Source organism: Falco peregrinus, chromosome 3, assembly GCF_023634155.1.
Source record: "Falco peregrinus isolate bFalPer1 chromosome 3, bFalPer1.pri, whole genome shotgun sequence".
NCBI classification, from domain to species: Eukaryota; Metazoa; Chordata; class Aves; order Falconiformes; family Falconidae; genus Falco; species Falco peregrinus.
In genome coordinates, this window is record NC_073723.1 from 82,880,752 (window position 1) to 82,908,095 (window position 27,344).

At 36.4% G+C, this 27,344-nt stretch overlaps 1 protein-coding gene across 2 annotated transcripts in view; it reads left to right on the forward strand.

Annotated features, from left to right (window-relative positions):
• The window catches only part of ADCY2 (adenylate cyclase 2), a 225,116-nt gene that overhangs the window by 152,282 nt on the left and 45,490 nt on the right, over positions 1–27,344 (forward strand). For both annotated transcript variants that reach the window (XM_055800387.1, XM_055800386.1), the window contains exons 8-15: positions 4,660–4,818; positions 5,179–5,311; positions 5,640–5,816; positions 7,150–7,193; positions 8,752–8,832; positions 13,671–13,740; positions 16,792–16,889; positions 23,566–23,650. In XM_055800387.1, coding sequence (XP_055656362.1) covers positions 4,660–4,818; positions 5,179–5,311; positions 5,640–5,816; positions 7,150–7,193; positions 8,752–8,832; positions 13,671–13,740; positions 16,792–16,889; positions 23,566–23,650 — 847 coding nt within the window. The remainder of the gene's footprint in view (positions 1–4,659; positions 4,819–5,178; positions 5,312–5,639; positions 5,817–7,149; positions 7,194–8,751; positions 8,833–13,670; positions 13,741–16,791; positions 16,890–23,565; positions 23,651–27,344) is intronic.

A 27,344-nucleotide genomic window follows, 5' to 3' on the forward strand; every position in this document is an offset into this window, starting at 1 on the left:
TTATCATTAATGGCACAAGTATCTTTTCTGTTGAAAATATGTTTCCTTTCACTAAAATTACAGTATTAGGTGAATACACAGTATTGCAGTATTAGGTGAACTACACTGCAAAAATATGTATCATGTGGAGGTCTGGATATTTGGTAGTCCCCTGTGGTTTTTTAAACAACTGGACTTTGGGTTTAAAACTTGGTATGCTCTTCTGTAAGTTTCAGTTCCAATTTTGATGTTTTTGCCCAAATTGCATTTACTACTGTCCAGGTAGCAAAGTAAGAAATTACTTTATCCTTGTGAGGTATATGTGTGATGTGTACCTTGTCATGAAATGCGTGGTTATGTTGAACAGTGTTGTCTCAATGATTAACTAAACAGTGATTCCTCTAATCATAAATACTACCCTTATATGTGTGTAATTATAGTCACAAGAAGGTTTCGGCTTTCAGCTGCCTGGTCTTCTGATTTGATCCAGGGTAATTACTGTATGGACAGGTTAATTACTGCAAATTTGGTTCTTTGCCTTTTAATGTATTCATGGAAAAGGTGTGGTATTTGTGGAAACTTAAGATTTTGATCTTGGTTTAGGGATCTTTTGTAAAACTAACCTCAGTACAGGAATCAAGTTGCTGCATTTCCTAAAATTTTTTTCTTCATCCAGATACAGTTGTACCTTACATTGTGTCCAAAGAAATCTTTTTTAAATGGTACTCGGAGTGCTTCTCCTTGCCAAGCATTAAAATCTACAGATTTGGGGGTTTCCTAAGTTGCTTTTACTGGATGTTTTGTTCATTTAGCTATACTCGAACATTATTATAATTAAACCAATTGCTTCTCTACCATATTAGGAACTAAAGTTAATATGCCTTCAGTTGAGCAGTAAATAAAATAGTGTCCCTAAGTTCTGACTCCCTCGCCTTGGTTGGCTTAAAAATACTGGCTTTTTTTCCCCAGCCTTGCAGCAAAAATGAGAGCTTTCTGGTTTATGTTTCATAAGATCTGTGTGCTGTGTGGTAAATGTGAGTTAAAAGCATTTGCATAGATTTTCTAGTCAACCTGTTGCTTTTTTACTTAAAGAAAACTATAGAAGGTTACAGGCTGGTGGAAAAAAAATGCTAAACTCAATTGCCCTTTGCAAAGAACTGAAAGTATAATTTTGCACATCATAATGCAGTGCTTTAGTTGAGCTCAGAGAGCAATCTGTCGGTTCCTCACACTTCGGAACTTCCCGATTTTTTTTGAAGTAACTTTCTGCTCAAACTGCTATCAAGTATGTTCATTGTTAATGCTGGATGATAGGGTCCTCCTTGGTAAGAGCAGCCTTATACACTAGCAAATTATCTTTTAGTTGTATAGCACATTTTCATCTGACTTTATTACTGCAGCCAGAATTCACAACACTCCTGTAGACAGATGCCTGTTTATCACAGCCTGTTTAAATCTCTGTAAGAAGTGTGAGATCTATACCCTGTGTTTGAAAATGCTTTCAAAGTATTATGTCAAGTGTTGTAGCCTGCAGATGAATAAAAACTACTGATTATTAATCAACTCCATATTTTTTTTGTGTGATTGCTGCATCTTTGTGTGGAAGCATCTCCTGACATACTTCTGTGGCCTGTAAAACTAGTAGTATTACTCTTGCTGTTGCAAGTATGTCATTCAGTATATGTTTTACTCACTCTGTCTGAAATGTCTTTTGTCAGATAGGATTTTTTGTTATATTCAGTCACTGAAGTGCAAACTGACTCCTCAGTGCGTGAATTACTGAAATAAAGCAGTTTGCTGTTTAGATTAACAGTTCTGTGTAGATTTTACCACCTAAATATGGTTTCACTTGCAGTTCTGTTTGAATTAAAGAGGAATTCTACCAAACTGCCGGGTGATCTGTAATACAAAGCCTTATTCAGTTCTGTTTCCTAGTGATGTGTAACTCTGTTTTGAGCAATTCAGCCTCACTACACTACAGATTGTTTTCATTAAAACATGTTAGTAGTCCCATTGATTAATTGCTTTGCTTCTCTGCTGTATGTTGGAGCAAATCCAATGTTTCTTATAATCTGTGGCCTGCTTGCCCAGGAGTGGGGTGCACACCTTATCAAGCCATAGATATCAGTGCTGCCTGTGATGTTGAGAGCTGGCACCTTAACAGAGTGCTTTAAGGCTAGAACTTACCTGTTAAGGCAAAATATGTTTGTGTATGAATATATGTGCTGGTTTCCTCCATCCAGAACTCCACCCCCTTGTCTGTCTGGTGACTTCCTGGTGTTTCTCAGCCATACGTTCTCAAAGGCGGTCTTTGATTTGGTAGTGTGAAGTGAGTTCCTTTTCAGAGGAAAGTGAAAGAAACTGGTGGATGAGATGGATACACCAATTTGAAAACTAGATACAAAATAAAATAATATGATTTCATTGCTGCAGGTCTGATCCAGAAGGGAACTATGCTTTTAAAGGGCAATTTTCCGGGGACTAAATGCTCAAGGCTCACTGAATGTGTTAAAGTGCTTAAGACAGGACTAGGTGAGTCTTAGATTCATTAGTGCAGAATTACTGATGAACAAAGCTCAGGTAAATAGTAGATGTTTTCCTAATGACCTGAACTCTTGCTTGTGTGGAGTAAAGCTGCTACAACTACCTGCAAACTAACCATGCCTTTGAAAAACATAGAATCCCTACAAACTCAAATTCCAGGCTGCAATAGGAAAAATACAGTCTTGATGAGTATTTTGACTGCCCAGCCAGCATGGACATAAAGACTGTGGTGTGCTGAGGGAAACTGGAGAGATTGTGGGAGCAGAAAGTGAAATAACAATGGAAAATTTCAGATATACTGTGTAGGTAAGGCAAATGTCCTATGGGGATGTGATAGACTACGTTCTTAGATGCATTCAGTGCTTGCACTGTCATATGAGTTGTTTAGAGAGCACAGGAGAGAAGATGCAGTAAACCCTAATTTGGTCCAGAGTAACATTTCTAATTTAAAATCTGTGGTTTCTTTAATTTGTGAGACAGAAGATTGAGTTCTGGAACATAGTCTACTTGCTGCCCTCCTTAACTCCTGAGAGCTTATAAAGCAGACTTTATGGCTTGCTCTGCAGGATATGGCAGGGCAGCCTTTTGACAAGCACTCCTAAAGGATGAATGTTCCTCTTCCACTTTGTCTGGTTTTGTAAAACACTTTTTTTTTTCCAAAGTGTTAAACTTGTGTCATATTCTTTGTGCAGAGCAAAGTGGTGTTTGTCATTTGCCAGCTGTTTACAAAGATCATTTACAAGCAGTTCATTTTCAAGTATGTCAGCTACATGAGAGGAGTGTAAAATGGCAAAGTGGAAAGAGATGCCAATAGACACTTGATAGAGACTGCAGGAATAAAAAAACTTCTCCTCTCTTCTTTTTAATAACTTCAAAACACGGTTTAAAAAAATACTTTCATACTACTGTTATTTTCATTTGTCAGAAAGAGAACACTTGAGAACTACTGTTTAAATGCAGACGTTACCATATCAAATTAAGCCTGTTAAGTTCTACGTTCCCTTTCAACAACAGAAGAGAAACAGGCCAGTTTAAGTCTGTAATTCAGAAGGTACGGAGCTGATGATTCTTGTCATTGAGGCTGAAGATGTTGCTAGAACTATGAACCTGACTCATACAGAAGCCATTTGGGTTTCTTATTCTGTAGTTGTTCCTTCCATCAGCACCCTAAATTCCTTCAAGATAAATGTATATATGTGTTGTTTATTACTGGTTAGGTTTTGGTCTGCGTGAGTTGGGGCTTAAATACATAAATCCAGTTAAGTTACAGTCTTCCCATTTCTTAGCACTCTATAAGCCTGCAGACAACTGGATTAGTTTTATAACTCTTTATATATGTAGTTACGTACCCATATGATATATGTCTGAAAATGTTCTGTTTGTTTTACTTTAGTAACCTACCTGTGATTCAGAATAGCTTCCTGTGGGAAGATTAATACCTATCTTATGTGTAGTTTTTTCTGAGATTTAGATTGGGGTGGACAGATACTTCAATTCTGTCTAAAGTCACTGGGAAAGTCAAAGGTTTAGATGTGGTCTGCACAGTGAGGGTGGCCTCTTCATGCTTTGTATAATGATCTAGTGGGTACAGCATTCACCAAGCATATGGAAGGCTGTTGAGCCTATATTCTCCACAAGCTGAATGGCACTGAGCCCATATACCCAAAAGGCCTATGAGCCACCAGGCTGTAGAATATCTTGAGGTGCTACATTTTGCATCCATCCTCTCAGATATGACAGATTTGAGAAAGTCTTGAGCATAGCTGTTAGGGTCTTCGGGTAAAAGGGTGCATAACAATAGTTCCAGATCTCCAAAAGCTGCCTGTAGAACAAAAATAGTCCCCATGTTCTACCACGAGACCAAACATTTCCACTACTTAGTTCAGCCCTCACAAATAATTTCAGATAAGTATAAAAGAAGGGACTATGAGAATTAATATTTACTACAAATAGTTGCAAATATAGATAATGGGAAAGATAAAATATAAGATAAAAACAATCCTTGCATAAAAAGAATGGAGACAATGCTAAAAAGAAATTTATGTTATCACTGTTGTTACTGCTAATTTGACTGGTAAATTAAAGAGAAAAAGGCCCTATTATGTATATTAACACAGGTTTTCTTCTCAACTACAGGAAAGTGAGAGATGCAACTGGAGTTGATATTAATATGCGCGTAGGAGTGCATTCTGGGAATGTGCTTTGCGGCGTTATTGGACTACAGAAGTGGCAGTACGATGTGTGGTCCCACGATGTTACTCTGGCAAATCACATGGAGGCTGGAGGAGTCCCAGGGTAAGAGGCTTCTCTGTTAACCTTTGAACATGTGGATTTGTGTATCATGGAGAAATGCATAGGTACCATGTCTTCAACCATCAGCCTTCATGGAGAAACCTGAATTAGTTCTTAGTGCTGTATTTAAGGGAAAAAAAGGGAATTCAGTATTTCCTGTGACTTAAGGAGTGTTTTTTGTGGATGGAAGCTTTTAGGTTTATGCCCATTAAAACTTCTAAAAATGAGATTAGAGGGACTGTAAAAGAAGTGAACCATGTTTAAAATGTATATCCAAAATCTAGTAAAAAAGTCTGTTCAGGTTCAAATTATGCTTTTGGTTGGTATTTGTGATTCTGTCATTCTTTTAAAATATAATTTCAGCCGTGTTCACATCACCTCAGTCACCTTGGCACATTTGAATGGAGCTTACAAAGTGGAAGATGGGGATGGAGATGTGAGGGACCCATATCTGAAAGAGCATAATGTTAAGACTTACTTTGTAATCAATCCTAAGGTTAGTAGTACTTTTATTTTGTGGCCAGTCATAGTTCTTTTTGAGCAGGACCACTAATCCTTTACTGAATAATTCACTACCATAAGGTATTGATCAGACCTATTACCGATGCCTACAAATACATAATGTTTGCATTGCAAATCTTTCCTGCTCTTCAGAAATAAGTCTCTGATATTTCCCAGCAATATCATTAGGAATTGCAGGTTCTTAGCATCTTTCCATTTTTAAGTTCCTAAGCATGCAGATATGTGGTACCAGATGATGCATTACTGCTTCAGAAGGTAATGAACATCAAAGCTGATATCACTTTTTATTCTCTGTCAACCAGGGAGAGAAGCGAAGCCCTCAGCACCATATTAGACCTCGACATACCCTTGATGGAGCCAAAATGAGAGCTTCTGTCCGCATGACCCGGTACCTGGAATCTTGGGGAGCCGCCAAGCCGTTTGCACACTTGACCCACAGGGACAGCATGACCACTGAAAACGGCAAGATTAGCACAACAGTAGGGGCCTACTTATATCATTTCATACAATTTAGCAATATTTGAAAGGAAAAAGCTGCTCACTGCTAAATACCTGGCTATTTCTGATAGAAGATACCTGCTTTTGTACAGGGCGTAAATCCATTGAAGTTGCTGGGAGCTTTTCCATTGGCTTGTGAGCTTTGGTTTAGACTAAGGAGCCATGTCTTACTATAAATGCATCTCTGCATTGTAAGGAGTCTAATGTACTTACTAAACTGCACAATTTGACTCTGAGCTTGAGCCCCAGTCACAGCTTGTAGAGTTGCTGCTGTTCACCTTGTGGAAAGATATTTTGAACATAAAGCCAGAGTGCAAGACCTTTGGGAAGGAACACTTTTGATAAAGAGACATTCCCTGAGATTATTGGCTATTTAGCCACATTCTCCATTTGGAATAAGGCCAAACATGGAGGAAAGGCTGTGAAGTTAGAATATCCCTGTGGCACCTGGAGTGGACTTTATTAGAAAAGTTCTCTGGGAACCAAATCCATACTCACAGTAACATCTACCTTTTGAAGGTGCGCTAACCACTCATTAGCTGTGGCTGATGGCCTGCATTTCACAGTACTGTAGTGCAATATTACGTCTCGTACGCTGAACAGAAACAATTTCTTTCAATGTTGCTAACTGTTTTACTGCTGTCAGTAAGACACTGTCGGTCCACAGCTTGGACATTGCATTATCTTCTACTTGTAAAAAGCATGGACATAAAGATAAATTCTAATAGTTTTCATCATTGGCTTTCAGTTTTGTTCCTGTTATGTATGAGCACATAGGATTGAGCTACCTAACCCATCTTGTTCAATAAAGACAGTGCATCAGAATATGGATTGTGACATGTTCATTACAGAAAGTACCCAGCCATCACTTTCACTCATAAAATAAAGTGGCTGTGATGGCTCCTGTTGCTTGTCAATAAAAAATAATGACCATTGCCTGTATTTAGCCTCTCAGGTCTATTTTTTTCAAAAAACATTTAACACTGTTTATTGCTGAAGCTGTCAGGTGTTTGGGCTACCTTAAAACAGTGATGCCTTTGAAGCAGTGACTTTCTAGTAAAGCAAAACATTCTTGGATTCAGACTTGCGTTAGTTATTTAGTGTTTTAAATGATAGATCAGTTTGTCTCCAGGTCACTACATCTTCACTTTTGTCTGGATTTTTCTTTTAGACAGTTCTAATCTAATGCTAAAAATATTTGTATTGGAAACTTTTTTCCATACTTGACCCTGTTTTCAACACTATTTTAAAAGCAACTTAACATCGTCAAAGTCTTTTACAGATCATAAGGGTTTTGTTGTTGTTGTTTTTTAGGATGTTCCCATGGGGCAATATCATTTTCAGCGTTGCAGAGAGAGGTAAATTAATTTTTAAAAATCATTTATTCATATAAGTCCTTATAAAGACATATACTTTCATATATATGTATGTAGGAGGTATGAGATGAAAAAATAGTTTCAGTGAGAAATGTCCTCAATATTCGAAAGCATGTCTTTTATATATATATATAATTATATATATAAAATATATAAATTTTTATTTATAAATATATGTATTATATATACAAATGTGTATGTGTGTATATGTATATATATATGTATATATGTATGTATGTGTGTATATATATATATATAAAAGACATGCTTTAAAATATTGAGGACATTCTTCCCGAAACTATATTTTCATCTCATACCTCTTACATAGAGAAGGGCTATGGAAACAGATTTGGCAGATAAGTTACTTAGGAATCGTGAGTTACATTTCCTGCTAACAAGTAGCATTATTCTGAATTAGTCTAAGTATGTTGATGGGCTACTGTTGGCTTCTCCTAAGAACTCAATTACTCCGTCACTGGGGACAAAATCATGCAGAAAAATGCAGAAGAGGCACAGAGGGGTAAGAAAAGAGAAGATGGAAAGGGCTATTAACAGCTGATAATATGCACTAAAAGAAACATGTTTTATATTTTGTGAATTACTTTGTATTTGCGCTGTGGTTTATTATTTCAAAGTATGTAGTATGTTTGCAGCAGTAAACATTCAAAAGGTATTTTGTGGTCTTACTGTAGTGCTCCTGCTACACAAAATGTCTGCAGAATCACAGTAGCTTTAAGTTTTTATTCTCCTGCTTGGTACTTCAATGATCAGGGCAAGATGGTGAGAAATGGAAACAGAGTTGAATGGCATCTGTTTAAAGAACAAGCTTAGCACTATCAGAAACCTGGAATGAGTAATTTTTATTTTAATGACCTGATAACACTTCAGATAATGTCTTTCTTCCAAAATTATGTGACATCACAAATACCATAACATCATTTAAAAGAACCCTTTAAAGTTTTGTATTTTATTGTCTTTAATTATACAAACAAGTCATTCTGTCTGTTCCCTTCCCCATCTCTCTACTTGGGAAATGTCTTCTCAACAAATCACAGGTTACTAGAGAACTATGCAATTACCAAAAATATTACTAAATTCCAGAAGATGGACAAGTTTTGACTGAATATACATGATAAAAATAAAAACAATCTCTCATTTTAAAACCAAGCATTTACATTTGGACAATATGTCAAAAGGACTTCTGTCAACCTTATGGTGAAAAGTCTGTGTTATTTGCAAATAACGCAATTCTTTAAGATTCTGAGATGTTCTTGCTTTTGTGCTTCTAAATTCCACTCCAAAATAGGTACAAAAGATAGAAATGATACCAGGTGTCTTGATACTATATTATGGAAGGAGTTTCTGAAACTATTACTGTAGTCTAATGTCCATAGTAAGGCATGCTGCTATTGCAGCATAAATGTTAAAACAATTGTTATTATTCTTATGTTTATGCCAGCTATCACCCCATTGTTTAAAGTCAATGTTTATTAATAATGTAATGATTTTCCAAAGTAATTTCCCACATTTTTCATTTCAGAACAAAATCACAGAAAAGAAGGTTTGAGGAGGAACTGAATGAGAGGATGATCCAGGCCATTGATGGAATCAACGCTCAAAAGTATGTTTTCATCCTCTGTTGTCTCCTTCCTTCAACTTTGACATAAATCTGGAACAGAGGGTAGTGTTTACTGTTCCTCACTCTGACATGCACACAGAAGTCTGAAAACAGTAAAGGTGTCACTAATACTGGTATAGGAAGCTCTGTACGTTATAAAGATAGGCTGTACTGTAACATTTTCTACTATAAGGAATAAGACACTGCCTGTGAATCATGGTGTGACAGAGGGTTTGGCTTGTCTTGATCTTCATGGCAAAGTGATTTTTGATCCATAACTGTATCTGTACACTCATGGCTGTAACTCTACAGAATTATCTCATCCAAGAGCAGAAAAGTAAGACACAAGAAACACCTGGCTCAGGAATCAGAATGACGTGAAAATTGGTCCTTCACAAATGTCACAGAAACATCTCAGAATTAGAAACTTTCTCTAAAATCATAGGTTAATATCTCTCTGTTTCAACTGGTTGGTTGATTTCTTAGAGAAAGCTAAGCTTGATGACATATTAAAATTGTTGGGGGAGGCAACGTGGCATGTGTTTTTTCTGTGTCCTAGGAAGAGCTGGAGGCGGTATTGATGTTCTCCATTTGCTGGCGAATAGATAAGAATGAGAGAAAAATTAATAACAGTCCTAAATAAGTGTTCAGGTTTCTTATATTTATCTGATTAAGTAAGGGAATTGCCCTTCAAAAATGTGGACAACAATTGTAATGAATTACATGTTTTCCCCCTCTACTTCTGTTACTCAGAATCTTAATCACCTTCATATTATTCCTAATTATTAAATGCTCATATGAAAAATTTGGTTTTTTGCATCTGATAGTCCTATTTAAAGGTACTTGGCTTTAAGAAAACATTTTTCAGTAATAATTTATAGAATAGAGTGTTGATAGTTACAGGTCATACAAAGAATACAGTGAAAGAGGATAGGTCATATGACAGGCAAATATCATAATTCCCAAAAATAAAATACAAAATACAAATATCAAAGCCTTTGATTATACTAGACTTGCCTAAAACAGCTGTATAAATTTTGGCAACTTATATGTGTTTGATGTCAAAAGTAAAGCATCTGTATAAATGCATTAAAATAAAGTACTGGTGTTATGATACCGATGTTATTTTATCTCAGAGAATCCCTGTCTTACCTAATTAGTACATAAAATTCAGAGAAACTTGGGGATGAAAGATGTTTGTGTGGTTAATAAAGGTTTCTGAAAACATTTCAGTGCTTTTTCTGAATTATGTGGGGAACTGCAGAAAAATAAGGAATGATCTTATTTATCAGAGAGGCTGAATGCCACCTTCCAAAACTAGATGCTCTACCTATCCCTGTATTGGTTAGCTGAATGAATCACTTAAATGATACAGGAAACTGAGACTAAGTTGTCAAAAGTGCTGATTCCACAAACAGCAAGTTAATTCAGTATTTTAACTGTGAATTCTCAGCCCTTGGAAAAATTAGGTAAAAGATTTCCTACATTTGAGACACAAAACTAATAATTTATGTTTTCTTTATAGTTGTACGGGGGTTTTGTGCCTCAATTTTTTGTCTTTAAAATGAAAATAGCACTATAATAACACTATAAACTAATGGTGTGGTTGTGAAGCTAACTCATTTGCTTCTGTGAATCAAGAAGCAAACTTTTCAGAAAATCTGAGAAAACCGGTATTTCTAAATGTTTTTAAGTGTAGAGTTTGGATTGTATAGTGAATTAAGTCTGTGAATTAAGGAAAATTTAAAAAAAATATTGCAAGTAAAATACTGTATTAAAATTATCAATCTTTTATCCTTTTTGATTAGAAAATTGCGGGAAAATAATTCAAATGCAAACAATCATTGTACAGAGCCATTGTTTCTTTTACCCTGAGCTGTCAGTGCGGTCTGACATTTTCATCGACATCGTGGTTCTTTGCCATGTGTCATTCTGTGGAAAAAAATTAACTGGTTGCAAGCAAATGGTCATAGTGTCAGGATTTGGACATTACATGCCTAGATGTTTAATAACCAGTAACTGGAAGAAAAGGAAATATAGTCTGGATCTTTTTAGTCTAAGACAAAGCTGTAGTCCAAATGAATCACACTTTTTTACACAGCATAAAATAGTGCAGTACAAATTGAAATGGTACCTCAAGCTTTGAAAGCAGTGTAGTGTTTTCTCTGGCAACCTCACTCAGTGCTTTTCTGCTGGTTCACAAGCTAGTTTTACTATTTTTCCACAAAACTGCCAAGCACCACATGCACACACTGTCTGTAACTTGGGGCATCTGGGTTCAGTTCATTTTTCTGGAATGCAAAAGAAACTGTGACACCTAAAACCCAGCCTGCTAGCCTTGTGCCATCATTCATAGTAGTAGATTTAGTTGACAATGCTCCTTGCAAAGTTGCATGAGAAAAGTATGACCTGTTTATTCATTATTATTCTGTTAGAGTACTACATTAAAAGATGCGTAAATACAGATTTAGAAGATCGAGCAAGGAACAAAGAGCTGCTGTCTCTCAGCTGAGTGTCTTAGCCATGAGGGTGTAACATAATACTTTCTCCACGTTTCTTTTCCCTGTACCTTGAACAAAGTATTCCTGGCTGCAGGGTGTCTGGCGTGCATAGGAGGGTGATGAGTAGCCCTAGTTATGACACTCTGACCCTTGGTGGTTAGGGGATTTCTGTAGGACACATGATGGATGAATAGCAATCTGCTAGCTAAATATATACCTACAGAGGGAGCTAAACTAAAGTTATTTGCTCTTTGGTAAGTAGGTTACTATGTTAAAGAGACACACTCTCTCCTCTCTTTTCTTTAAGTCATGGTGTCTGCGATGTTCTGTGCATAATTCCTTGCTGTACATTGCCAGTCAGCACAAACCCTATCAGACCTGTCGATACAGGCATAATTCAGCTGTCTGTGTTGTTGCTTGAATTACAAAAGGATTTTAACAGAAATTTTGGTACCTATTTTCCTAGAAGGCATACCCCCATGTACTTGCAGATACTTCAGTAACTTTTAGGATCATCAAGGAGTCAGGCTATAGGCAGAATTTTTCAGCTCTTATCTTTGGTGCTAAGTGTATGTGACTTTGTGCTCCTTCTTCTGTAGTTACTGTCCACTTCCATTTGTCTGTGTTATACTGTTCCCTCATCTCAGACCTCTCAGCACCTGCTACCTAAAACCAGCATAGTTTTTTCTGAGCTTTAAAATTTAATTAAAAACTCCTGAAAACATGAGTTTTTAATGCAGACTATGAGGCAGGTTTTGCTCTAAATGGCATTACTGACTTCACATGCTATCAAGTGTGTACCGACCACATTAAGACTTTGAGGGTAGATATGCAGACAGAACTTTTTGCCAGTGTGGTAATGGTAATAAAATCAATCCATCTGTCAGATACTGTAAGAAAAAAAGGGAAATTAGTTAACAATTTGGAGGAAAGGGTTACTTTTTGCTTGATTTTTATAACTAAATGAAAAGACTTCCACTTTATTTTCACAGTTTACCAAAAATATTCCAAACTGAATGTTTTCTCCAGTAGATTACAGCTGGATCCAAACAAAATCATGCTGTATGTACAACAGCCTATCATACCTGTTTCTTTTCAGAATCCTAACTGTGATCAGAGATGTAAGCTATTGCAGAGTGAACTGGGAAATATAATTTTTAATTAAGTATACCTAGAACTGAATATTTTTTCAGCCCCTTTTTATAATGAAACTGATTGCACAGAAGCTGGAACAGTCTCCCAGGAGAGGAAATATTTTAGATTTCATAAATCAAAGTTAATGGCTTACACTCCACTCTGTCCATTCCTGTTCTCCCAGGACCTTAATTTAGGATGTATTCCACTGTGATTCATTGCAGCTACATATATGTATTGCAGCCTGTCATTTGAGACATTCCCTTTTATTTAGAAGGCATTAGCTACACTACTAGCTTAGAGTCTAATTTAAAGATATTGCTGTAAAGGTTGCAAAAAAATCTCAAGCTCTGCTATTACTGTTCAAGCTCAAATATTTCATGTTCACAACAGTAGTCAGCTTAAATATTTTTTGCAAATTTGTCTAGTCCCCTTGAGGTACAAGCAACCTAACCCTCTTGAAATGCAAATAGTATGTTTCTTTTCAAGTGTCCATTAAAATAAATCTAGACTTTCATATTGGAACATTCCATTTTGTAAAAGTTATGTCAAGCTTTTGTCAGGATTCACTTCTTTTAAAATAGATTTGTCATTTCAGTGCAAGTACTTATTCTATTTCTCATTTTCAACCATGGAAGAAGTTCTTATAATCAGTAAAAACATCAAAATCTACCTCTAGAATACAGGGTCGTGGTCAAGGGACCAATACAGCTCAAAGACATAATCAGTCCACCTGCTTTAATAATGTTTTTCACATTTTCATCCAGAGTAGTAGTTTGTAAAGTGTTAATTTACCTGCCACTCTTGCATAGTGTAACAGTGCACTTCTTAAAGGTACCTTGTGAAGGACTCTTTTTATCTCAGGTTCTCTTCTGTCTACTGGATATGCTACAGTATTTTGGAGATGAGTGGAATATGAATGTCAGAATTACATCATATAAATTCCCCCTTGATTGTCATTAGGAATGATCCACAGAAAAAGTGGTTCATCTGAGCCTTTTTTTTCATGTGTACAATAGCAATAGCAGTCAAAAAGGAGACAGGATTTGTAGTTTCCGCTTTTACTGTCAGTGCAATTCACTATATACATTGCAATACACAAGAACTTGCTTGCTTCAAAGTGATTTTCTTCGCTGAGTTCAGTAACATAAAAAGGCGGGATTGCTTTATTCTTATGTCCATTACAATGTTCCTTTTATCTTCTAGGCAGTGGCTTAAATCTGAAGACATTCAAAGAATATCGCTTCTTTTCTATAATAAGACTCTGGAAAAAGAAGTAAGTTGTTTTCACTGCAAATTCACCGTTGATTCCTTCTTTGCATCGTTCTAAAAGCATGTCCCTTGCTTTTGTAACACAGAGCCATGGCCACAGTACCTCTCCTGCAGAGAGAAGTGCTCAAATCTTACAGTAATATTTTAGCTCATTTACAGAAGAAACTTTATGAATGTGATGTCTGCTTTCTTGTTTGTAGGGCTCTGCAGTTCACTTGAATTCCTTGACATTTTCATGGCCTCACAGAAGTGGGAGGAGGTTTAATAGTCCAAATTTGATGTAACTGGAGCAAAAAATTCCTGAGTTCCATCATCTACATACTCAAAACACATTTATCAGACTCCACTGTTTTTATTTTTTTTTCCTTTGCCAAGTCTCAAAGATTCCACCTGTAGTAAGAATAGTCTTATAATGATATGTTACTCATAGTTTTCTCCATATGCAGTTGATGCTCACAGTCATTCTGGGGAAACAATACTATAAATTTTTTTTTTAAGAAAAATGCCTAGCTGTCTTGGATGCAACACACTAAATGTTCTTCTAACTAGTATGTGTGATAAAACATGTTTGAAAATGTATGTACAGATGGAGTAAATGATACTGTTTCTAGTCTTTCGAGTAATGATCAGAATGAAAGAATCCCCTCTTTAACATGACTGTCATGACCACTTGCCTAGAAAATCAGGCCTTTTCTTTGTGTTATGGTCTTGTAGAGCCTGAGTATATTTCTACATACTGACACAGCTTCAGCAGGGAGACTGGGGACTTGCCTTTTTCTGCTTTTTCGTAAGCATAGGACAGCTGATAACTGAACAGTTAGGCTGCCTTTCAGGGAAGTAAGAGATAGGTTTGACAACAGCTGACTGTATAAATGAGTGAACCTGATGAGAATGGGGTAGAGGAAGTATTGCCATACTGTGTTCACACTGTACAGCATCCTCTGGATCCCACATGGTGGTCAAATGCATATTTAATTATGTTTGTAGATATATTTCACTTGAAAGCATCTGAAATAATTTTCAGACTCCTTCACAGCTCAGCAGAATAATGTTCTTATGGCCAGCTGCCAAAGGCATGTGTTGGATGCCCTTGGCAATGCATTAAGGCGAAAAAAGTTTCAAGGATTTTTGAGCCTGTTTAGAAGATGGCGTAAGAGAGAAGATGCTAGACCTGGCATGGTCTCATCTGTACTGTTCAAAGGGTACACTGAGTGGATCAAAGGTGTGCCTGGGAGCACATTCAGATTTTAATGTGGGTGGTACTTAACCGATAAATTCTGAAAGAGAACTTGAGAGAAAACATCATACATGCATTTTGGACAATCAAGGAATCAGGACTTGGGAGAAAACCAGGGAGCTAAGTTATTTGGCTGTGTAGATACTCGATGTAGGAGTCTAATCTCTTTTAGACTGTAGAATATTTTGCAATGGCAAAGAACTAATTGTCCTTTTTGGATCCGGCTTTTTAATATCTTTCTTCACGGCCTTTTAATGACTCACTGGTCCAGTCTTGACTAATGAACTCAGTAAGAAGCCTGCTTTTAATTTAAACAGGAGCTTTTCAGGCCCTGTAGGACATGAAAGTACAGCAAGGTAATAAAGCAAAATATTTATTTAACCTAAGGAGTGAGTTGCCTGACTTCATTGGGAAATATCTAGAGAAGTGTGAAACACTTAAATGAATTTACAAATGGGTTGGAATTTGTGGGGATTTTAACAGCAGCTCAAGGTTCAAAATTGTTGGACAAGACCATTAAGAAACAACAGACATGTTCAACAGGTGGAAGAACAAAACTTGCTGCAAACATATCCATCAAGCACAGTCATATTTGTGCCTTCAAATTCAGTTAGGTATGTGATAAGAATTGCTTTTAATTTGTCATATAATTCGAAAATGAAAAAAAAGCTGTTGGGCTGCTAAACTCAATTTCTACATGCTCATGCGAAGTTTGCTGCACGAGTTTCAAGGGCAGAACTTGGCAGTAAGCACAAAGACACAGCTGTGTGCTTGCAGTTAGAAAGCACAGCTCATGCATTTTCCATTTTACGATGTTTGCATTTTGAAGAATTTTTGAAAATAATCTTTGGTACATTTCCTTTTAATAATGAAATCTTAAACTCTTAGCCTTTGAAAAATCTTTGACAGATAAGTCATGTAATAGGTTTATTTAATTTACTATTTTAATATAATAAATTTAATAAATAAATTTAATAGGCACAACACTTAGGTAATTTCCCTTTGAATATTTAGTTGGTTTCAATCTAGACATACCTATCTGAAATAGCGGAACAACTCTGATTGATAAATATTCCATTGCTTAATTCTTATGTCTCTAGACAGGCTAATTAGAGATTCTTAAATAGGTTGGGTTTTAATGACAAAGCAGATCAAACTGACTCTCTCCAAAGAATATCAAGTGTTTAGTAGTATCAGCAGACATATGAGGCCTTTTAACAGACATAAAATATTTCAATTGAGGTAATAATATAGCTCCAGTAAATAACAGTATGATTGCTAGCTATGCTGTTGGAAATGGAACATTTATACAAATTGGTAGCGCAGTTTACACTTTCCTGCTCTGTGTGCTCTGAAGTTTCCTCTCTCAGTGACTATTAAGCGTAACTGGTTCAGCCCATTCAGTATTTATTAATAACTAAAAAAACAGTTTGGGGAGTTAATGACTAAGAAACTTGGAATCAGCTAAGAATGGTTGGCCATTCCTAAAAATATTTTTTTCAATGCTTTCGCTTTTTTTTTTTTTTTTCATTGAACTTTTTTTGATTAATTTGGGATAGTCCTATTCTGCAGATGAACAAGACAAAAACATTTGACATGGCTACTTAAGCTGTTCTTCAAGAAGTAAAAGGATTCAATACTATGCCTGAGAATCTCTAGCCCTTTGTAAGTGGATGTGGAAGTCATTGAACAACAGGAAATTTAATGTTGTTAAATACTGCCTATATATATCTCCATCTTTAAGCTGACATTTCAGTTGGGTGATATTTTATCTGCTTTGGAAATTGTGGTTTTAACATTTGCTTTTTTTTCTTCTAGTATCGAGCAACTACTCTGCCTGCATTTAAATATTATGTGACTTGTGCCTGTCTCATATTCTTCTGTATTTTTGTTGTGCAGATTCTGGTATTGCCAAAGTAAGTGATATTTAACATGTACTCATTCTTGTGTCTGTTTGCTCATTAATGTAAAAAATAAAAATACATAAGAAAAACATTTTGGAATTATCAGATTACAGAGGTTAGTTCATGGAAATAAAACTGAACAAAGAAAACTGAGGATTTCAGCCCGTTGTCAATGTTATGCTTGCTCCTAATTTTAAATGCTCTCAATAGCATGTTGCCAAGCGTTAGTATCAGTTTTTCATTCATTTTAGGTTTTTTCTCTTTGCATTTAAAAATGTGTGATGATGACAGGAGTGAAATTCATATGTGTAAAAAAAAAGTAATACAAGCTATAAATTTGTGCAACTAAAATTACCTGTGAAATATGTGTGACAATTGGACATTGAAGTGGGACAAAATGTATTGCAGAATTGGGACTGTGATTAAATAAATATATGTAACATATTACTGAGATAATACTACTGTATTCAGCAAGCAAACAGAGCATTACTATTCATAAAATTTCTCTTTTTAAAATTAATCTTAAAATATATTCAAATGCTGGAATAATTATTTTAATCCAGATTCATGTATTATGAGCTAATTTATATTTTTGTATATAAATCAGCTATCTTTCTATCTGTGCATATTCTAGAAAAGCTGAGAAAGCTGGAAGAGAGTTCCAATAAAGAATATTTTATTAGACTTCTTAAAATGGAATTCTACTGTTGATTGTTTATATAGTGGCAAGTTCATATTTGTTTTATAGCAATTGTTTCCAAAGCCAACATTGTATATTCCATGTGATACAGTGTTTCTGCACTCATAGTCTTTTCTCCTGTGCAGCAACTTCAGGAGCAGTATTTATTACCTCAGTTGACTGATTGGTCTTGTGCTGTAGTACTTGCTCACATTTAAATTCAAAGCTTTTTGGCTTTCCATACTGCAGACATGTTTTATAAAATGTATATGTTTTTATGGGCTTCTGTTTAGGTGTTGCAGCATTTTCTTTTCAAATGGTTTCCCACCTAGCTTCTAACACAGAGAGCCAAGCTGCAAAGGGGCACTCTTCCAAGAAAGGGTTCAGCAGTATCCTCTACATGGTTAGGTCTGACTTTAGATATTACCATTGCAAAATATGAAATTAAGACTGATGATTAATTTTATTTGTCATTTTGCATAATGAGTATATTTTAAAAGGTCATACTCTATTTTGATTAGTACAGGAATTAATTCAGGGAAATGTGTGGTTTGGATATACCAAAACCCAAATTTGGATCTAACTAGTCCCTTCCAGCAGCATGATTTATGAATCTGTTTTTATGTTTTGGTTTCAGTCACACAAATTCATCTAGATTTATCACCTATCATACATAAGATGCTCATTTTGCTATGTCCTTGTTCTGTCTCTTAAACCAATGGTGTAGCTCATTAAAATATATCAGATACTTAAAATCAGTGAACTCTAGGGAGCTGTATTCAAGTAAGGAAAGTGTCCTCCAACTTGTAAAAGGATATGCTATATGCTGATACTATGTGATCTCTTTCTAACATTAAAGCAAAAGATACATATGATTCTTCATTTTCATCACAAAAAAATGCGAATTATCTTTTGGAACTCTTTTAGGGCTGCATATTAAATAGTAAAAGCAAGAATGTAAAATCAGGTATTGCCAACATGAATGGTATTCAGCTTCCAGGGGTCTGTGCATTAATTTAAGAGATGCAAAAATGGAAGACAGAAAGGCAAGGTATTGTATAGGCATCTGCATCTTTGTGGGGAAACTGAGAGTATGTCAAATTAAAAAAAACAGTTGAAAAATCACCAGTATATATAGTCATCACAAATGTAGCTTAAATTGAACATACTGCAGTGCGGCAAACATTATTTCCTTCCAGAAAAAAAAAAAAAAAAAAAAAAAAAAAAAAAAAAAAAAATCATAGTTTAGTCTAAAATTCTGTCTAGCCTTTTTATTTTCTTGAAAAAATTCTATAGGATTTTTAAATGGCAATCTAATAAAGACGGGGAGATGAACTAAGTCTGTCCTTGGGTTTTATTGATCCACTATTCCATTAATCTGGTTTTGCAGCAGTGTAGTATCATTGATTTCTGTGAGGCATACCACCTGCTGCTTTAAAGTAGATTTGGAGATATTTGATGGTGAGTAAAATCCAGCAAGTTCCAAGAAATAAGTAATATCTCCAATATCACAAGACATCTATTTCAAGGCTGAAATAATTTATTAATGTTTTAATTTTCCCAGGGTCCATAAATTGGTGTGGTGTTTTCATAATAAACTGTACATAAAGTGGTAAATATAAATTTACTCAAGTAAACAATATCTTGGGGTGAAATGTATCATGAGGAACAGATCTTTATTGTGACATTAAAATGACAACAAATCTTGATCATTACATTTCCTTGGAACAGGCCTTCAGTGTCTCTTGAGCATTCTTGGTTTACCAAGTGACAGAACTGTCTCTAGTAATTCTAGACATTTCTAGACATATATAGACAAATGTAGACAACCCCTATGTTCTTTATTTAGGGAAACAGTCAACTAAGATGGACTTGGTAGTTGTAGAGGAATGAAGGCCGTGGGTTGATCAGCACTGATAACATGCAGCTGTGGCCTTGCTGCGAAGGCAGTGGGTTGATTGACATGGATGATGTGCAGCTGTAGCTCGTTCCTGCTAAGTGGTTAAATAGTCCTGAGGATTGTAGGGTGGGTGGAGGAGGGGTAGTGTGGTGTGAGCTGATCTCTGGAGGAAGGAGAAGCAGCATGGGTGGTAGAATCTGACTGATGGTAAAAAACTTGTTGCAGCCTACTGGTTTGTTTGTGCTGCAGCAAGTAGTGTTGTTTTTTGAAATGCAAACTGGTAAATTGATGAAAGTACATTGCTATTGAACAGGACTTACTTCTTGTGCTATTTGACTTAATAAATTGTTTAGAACTACTTTTAAGATTTTTCCTAAGTCTTTGCTCTCTGAGGCTGCTATGTTCAAGAAACTGTGTCCTTTTGTCCCGAGTCATGCCATGCTAGCAGTTATCTTGTTCTACCCATGGAAAGTGCTTAGGAGGCCTTAATGTAGTATCAATCCAGTCAAGCATAGCTGGATTTCTTCATAGAAAAGGTGGTACTTACATGCCTGCTTTTAGGGAAAGTTTTTATGTAGCAGTATAAATGAAAGAAAACTGCCATTACAAGCCTCTTTTCTGCTGTATCTGACTTTTTTTAAAAAACACTCAATGGAAGTTATAATACTCAAATGATTTTTTTTTAGTGTCAAAATTGCCATACAGTTAGCCTCCATTGAATCTACCAATGAAGTAATCAGTTGAATTAAGAAAGAAATAGCTATTAGATACCAAAAAGGTCTGAATTCAGTTATTGCCTTGTATACTTGTAAAATCATAATGAAGCAATTAGAAATTACCATCTCAAAAGAGAATTTGCAATCAAATAGTTCAAAACATGGATGTTAATTACCTGGCAAGCTAATGAAATTCTCTACATCCCATTAAGGGACATTTGCCATAAGCCATGTGTTTTCCTAGAAGTTACAAAAGTGTCGAAGGAATAAGTTCTCTTCTCCATTTTTCAGTATCTTTATCTTCATAATAAGTTTTCATTTTTCAGTTCAGTTGTTACCAAGAAGACATAAGTATAAAAACAATTTTTTTCCTGATTTCATACCACCTGATAAAAATGAATTATTCAAAACAGATATTTGCTGATGAAACCAGAAAAATATGAGAAGGATAGCCAAGAACATAAATTATTTAGACTTGGAGCTATCTGAAGCCTGGGAAGTTCTCATATTGTTTCCTCAATTTTAAACTCTGTCCCTCTGTAACTTATTGCCAAGGGTTGTCCTGTCAGGGTTCCTGTTGGGGCACCATAGCAGAAAGCAAACCTTTCAGAAATGAGGTCATTCCTTGAGGTATAGGAAGAGGCCAGCGAAAAGTTAGCAGGCTCATGAGATCCCAGGTGTTCTTTTGACAAAATGGTTTTCCCAAATCTGTCAGTGCAATGCATTTGATGACTTATGCAATGTGCTTGATGATTCTGCACAATAAAGGAAAGATTAGCTTGCTGTAAAGACCTGTTCTGCATTTGTAATGTTCCAGTGACAAAAAAATAAATGCATGTTATGGCTTTCCTATGGTCCTTGCCTCAAATGAGGCTTGTTTATGGTGGCACTTGACTTTTAGTATTTTGTTTCCCATTATAGCATTTTCAGCTCGCTTCTTTCCTTCTAGGAGCAGCATGAAACTCTTTCGGCTTACCCTAGCTGAAACAGAAGTCCTGCTGTTCCCAGAAAAGAAGGGGGTGTGGGGAGAAAACAAATCTTACAACTTTTTTTTTCTCTGGATTCTAAGATACTACTTTTCCTTTTCCTTATACTCTTTGTTCTGGTAATCAGAATCTGGTTCACCTTGCTATGTAAGTTTTCTTGTTGTGCCACCTCAATAACATCATTGGTCATGTAAAACAGCTACAGAGACCTTTTGTTGTTGCCTGTTGCCCACACGATTAACCACTTTTTGCATAACCTCTCCTAATGCTATGTTAATATTATTTCTCTTGTCTCTAGTTTCTCTCACAAACATCTTCATTTCTCCTTCTACAAGGAGACTCCAAACTTGACTCATAAGGCTATCCTTGTATTGAATAATTTCTTAGGGTGTGCAGGCTCCTTTTTTGTATGCTTCATATCAGAGAAAGAATGGCAATAGTCTGAAATGCAGAAATGGTTACTTGAATCTTACTGAAGGACAATATATGACTGGAAGTGTTTATACATACATTAAATAAAAAAAAAAGGGGGGGGGGGGGCTGGTAATTATATTCCTTTTCTGTCATCTGTTGCTTACTAGATTTTAAATTCCTAGGAGTAGACTCTATTTTTACATACTCTGATATACAGTTCACAGTCTCAGTCTCAAGGAGAAATTCTTGGAGAACATGTATTCATAATCAAGAATTATTTCAACTTAACTTGTAAAAGAAACATTATTTCAAGATTAATGTAAGTTGTGAATTGCCAGTATTTTGTTTTTCATCAGCTGTTCACATCAACCCAAAATCTGATGAATAATTGGCATATAAGAGGTTGTCTCAGTGATTGGCAGGAAAGCTCATAAATTACTCTCCAAAATTATTTTAATAGCAGCAATATAGCATCAAATTGGTTTGTGAAATTAATGCTTTTTTGTTCTTTCCTGAAAATAGCTTCCATAACACTATTGTTAAAACAGGTCAAAATGTTTTCTAATGTTTGTACGTAATCTCAGAAAACTGATCCATAGAATTCCACTCCTAAGTTTTTAGTGTTACAGTTTCTGAAATTTACATATTTGAATTCACATGGCATCTCTAAAGAACAGAGATGTATGTTTCGTTAATACTGTATTTTAATTCTGAATCGTGTTTATGGAGAAGCTAATTTAAAATACAACATTTATTATAGTTTGTGGAAAAAGCAGGGGATATAAAACTTCTTAAATGTCATGCCAATATTTCTAATCTATAAGGCTTGATAAAATGAGGGTTTTGCTGGTGCTCAAAGGAGTTGAGAGAGATTTTTAATTCTGTAAAAATGTCAAATCTGTGGTTACAACTGAAAGCAGACACTCAGGTGAGGGACTTCATGATGGCATCTAGTTCCCTTGCTTAAACAACTCAGTTATCCCACAGCTTCATATCTCCTCTTGGCATTCATTAAACATAATTAGGTCCTACTGCATCTTTCCCTAGGCAGCAGCGCTAAGTAGCTCTTGTATGGTGCCTGATGGAGCAATTACACTTTAGTGTGAGAGAGATCTCCACATTTGCAGAATGAATGCATGCATGCATTGTTACTGTATCCCTGTTTCTTTTTACTGAATGTCCAGTGATGCTATTTGGCTAGGTTTCCCTATTTATAACACAGAAGAAAAGGATGAGCTAGAACACTGTGTAAGGGTGATTTCAGGAAGAGTATAGATTACTCATTTTTTTTTCATTTAATCTGTTGTATTTTCTGTTCTTCATGGTGTTTACTTTTCCTTCCTATCCTGTCCTCTGATACTTCAGAATCTACTGCCAGCCAGTCAGATTTGATACAAAATGAGTTTCCAAAGGTGTTGAATCCCTACCTATTCATTAATGAAATGTTAGTCACTATATTAAAGCTCTTGCTGGCTAAGAGACTGCAGCATCACTGATACTACAGGTTCTAGCTGCAAGACAGTGAAAACTGGACATTGCTGTCCCATGCTGTTGCTTTTCTACCTTTGGGGGGAGTGTACGCTACCAACAAGTTTATTTTGTATATCTATTGGACTCATAAAATATTATAAAATCAACAGCATAAAAATAAAGCAATGAGGATCTTTAATACAGGCTTTCTAAGGCAAAAACAAAATAAAACTTTGCTGCTGTTAATGCACTCCGTCACTTAAATTATTTGTGTAGAAATTATCTCCTCATGGTCATACATTTGTTAAGTCAGAGGTAAAGCCAATTCAAGCATTTTGGCAGTGGGAAAACGGCAGGAAAAAGGCTTGCCATTCTGGTAAGGATTGGAATTGTTTTCCATGGTGTTGGTGTTTGGAAGTTGCTACTTGAACATGGTAATTTTTCATGTAGTCAGTATTATACACAAAGATCATTCTAAAAATGTGTAACAGATAAATTAATGCATGTTTTCCTTTTCTTGTAGAACATCTATTCTTGGAATTTCATTTGGGGCTGCATTTCTCTTGCTTTCCTTCATTTTGTTCATCTGCTTTGCTGGACAGCTTTTGGTAGGTATTGAAGGAAATGTAATCCGTTAGTTAATGGTTTCTTTCACGTGTTCCGATTTTGCCAAGTCACTCTGCTTTTGCAGAGTACCAGTTAAATGAGAACAGCTTGCACACTCAGGCTTCTCAGGACATTGTTTTGTCCATGTTAACTTACTGTTAAATGTCCTCATTTATCTGAAAAACAGAAAATGCCAGTGCAGTGACTGTCTGTACCTACAGTGATACTCACTTTCCCCCATGAAGCTGGATCCTCTGAGAGATTTCCATTATTGCTTGATAATTGATTACTTGTTTGATTCTTTTCAAAAATTTTTACTATTGTGATTACAGGAGGTGACTCTTGAGTGCTTTAATTTAGGGGACTGTGTATTTGTTTAAGCGTTGTAAAAGACCATTTTCTGAGTTTAGAGAATATTTAATTATAATATATAAAATTAAATTGCTATAATAAAATTAAAATGTTATCATTGCGTGGTCCAGGTATTACTGCAATGCCTATTAATATGCCAGATATTATGCTGAATTTGAGAATTTAATATAATTCAAAATTTAGCAAACCTTTCAGCATTTCACAAGATAATTTACAAGTATTATTGTCCTCTCAGTTATTCTCAAATAGATTCAATATATAACTCCACCTAAAACAAGGTATTTCAGGATTTGTAAGAAAGTAAATGCAATTTGAATTTGACATGTAATCTGGGTGAAACTTTTTGTATACTAGTCCTTCTCCTTTTGCTTCTCTATCTTTACACAAGCTCCCATGGAGAAAGCTGAGAGAAGGATTTTAATAAAAAAGCAAAACACGCACATGGGAAAGACAGTTACATCACTATGTGAAGTGATGTAACTTAGTAAGGAAAGGTGGTCTGGCAGTTAAAGCAAGAAACAGAGGAAGCAGGATTTTATAATTTTTCTCTCTTCCCTTATGAGGCTTGTAATTAACTGGGACATGTTTGTAAGAAAATGTAATTAATGTACATTTCAGTTGTCTTTCCAATAAGGTAGGGAAGCTGCCACTGCTCAGTAATTTGAGATAGAATGCAACAGTATTTTTAATTTTTTAAAATCCTCAGACTGAGGTCCTAGAGGTAGGTATCACTATTACTTAAGGCCGAAAATTAGTTCTCATGTAATGTCATACTTTATTGCTTTTTGTTATTGACATAAGAGTAAAATGATGGAGTCGGAGTACTGCTGCTAAATAAGCATATTTAAAACAAATAAACAAAAAATCCTTCAAGGAAAAGCCAGCCTTTTTACCTGTAGGAAAAAAGGTGCCAATGAAATGTTATCAAGAAGTGCTGAGACACAAAATTTCCTGGGGCTTTTGTTTATAGTGTATCTTAGGAAGAATACAAACATATTTTACTGCATTTAAAAGGATGGCTAAGCAAATATCCCAAGTCAGAGTTGAGGAGTTATGCCACTTCAATAATATCTAACACCTATTTTCAATGCTGGTTTTCCTATGTTTTATATGTAGTGTAAATACTTCCCAGAATTGAGACCTATTATTGCGTTTCTGTTGACTTGCGAGATGTCATGTTCTAACCTAAAGAGCTTGAAGAGAAGCTATTTATGCCTGTCTTTATGCGTTCAGCTGCTCTAGTGCAGAAGCTATGCTGCTAAGAAGCCTTTCAGCAAGTAAGTTATGACCATAGTTGATGCAGCACTGCCTTTCCTTCACAAGCATGAACATAGTTCTGTAAGGTGATGGATGGCATCTAACAAAAGGCAGCTGACTAAAGAGACTGTAGGTTTATCTTTCCCCAGTCCTTTCCGTAAGAGTTCTTCCTTCATGTCAAAATTTCGTTTTGTAGCTTTAACAACAGTGACACCCTGTTGCATTTCAGTAGCATAGCTACTGCAGTATCTGACCCATAACTGTAAATGCTTTCTAGGGAGAAGAAAAAAAGCCTGAAATTCTCAAGTGAATAAGTATCAATATCAGAGTTTTAACACTGTAGTGTCAGCTAACAGAAATCAAGCTTTATCATCCTAATATCAATTCAACTTGGAGTCTTTTTTGCCAGCATGGATTTTTCCCACCTCTTTTTCTAAAGGGGTACGCTTTGGGTTCCCTTGCAGAATGCATATAGTAAATGTGCATGTGCTTGTGTGCACACACATAGAATTACAGACTCTTTTATAAAAATGCACAAAAAAGAAAAGAATTTTTCTGGCCTGACTGACCCTGTGACTGACAACAGCTCAACTGTGTTGAGTTAGCTTTGGGCTATGGGGAGGCCCCCCCTCAGCTGCTCACTCACGTGCTGTACCTCCTCAGGGCCATGGGGGAGGAAAGCAGGGTAAGAAGGCTTGTGGGTTGAGATCGCTTACCAATTACTTTCACAGACAAAGCAGACTCAACTTGGGGAACATTAATTTATTGCCAATTAAAATAGATTTGGGTAGTAAGAAACAAAAACAAGCATTGAAGCCACACCATCCACTCTCCCGTCTCCCAAACTGAGCTTCACTCCTTCACTTCAGACGCCTCCACCTCCCACCAGGCAGCACCGGTGGGGGGTGGAGGGTGGTCAGTATGTGGACATTTCTCTCTGCTGCTCTTTCCCTTCACACTTTTGCCCTGCTCCACTGTGGGGTCTCCACAGGCTGCAGTTCCTTCAGGAACATCCACCTGCTCCAGCTTGGGTCCACCACGGGCTGCAGTGTGGACTTCTGCTCTGGTGTGGGGCACCTCCTCCTCCAGCCTTGGTGTTCCCTCTGCTGTTTCGCACTCTTTTCATTCCCTCCTCTCTCTGTCCAACATTTCCTGCCCTTTCTCAGCCCGGCTTTCCCCGAGGCGCCCGCCCGTGGCTGCGGGGCTCAGCTGTGCCCTGCGCTGGGGCCGGTGGAGCTGGCTGGGACTGGCATGAGGCAGGCCCGCCACCACTGCAAGGCACTGCCACCAACCTGGGCACCTGCACCTGGTACTTAAACTTGCTGTTGTAATTAAATATTTACATGACTGTTAGGAGATTTATAGAGCGGAACCTGTAGTGTCAGCAAAGACAGCATATTCTAAGTTCAGGTTAGGACACCTGGCCATCACTACATTGTGTGCCTGTCTCAGTGCTTTGACTTCACCCTCTCAGTCTCCACCGACTATAAATGGCTGTCACCACCGCAGAGTCCTACAAACCCAACTTTGAACAAGTTTCTCTGTAATATTTTAATTTCATTGGTAAATGAAAAAACCCCACCCAGACTGTAATGCTAAAGTGACTGGCTCTTAAGAAATTTAATTACAATATTGTAAGAAGAAATTTATGCGTGCTCTTTCACTGCGAGTTTATTGATTTACTGGGCAGCAGCACTGCAACACGGTCCAGTTCAATCTGTTCTGGAGTGATACCATCAGCCATTAAAAAGTGATACCAAAAGCCAATAAAAAGAATACGAATTTTTCCATCAAAAATTGCAGCAGAGCAGTAGCACAGATAATGAGGTTACAGATTCCCAGAGCCTGCCTTTGCAGTGTGTCATCCCCTGCCGGCCTCAGGCAGCCAGGCTGAGGGCAGGGAGGGCTGACAGTTCTCATAGAAACAGTTGTTTGCCCATAGGGATTAAACCTTCGTCAATCCTAGCTAAAATTGGCATATGTCCTGAAACTTGAAATGGATTTATATCTTTTGTATTCTAATTAATTTTTTTGTGCCTATGCATAACTATTTCTTTTTTACTTTCT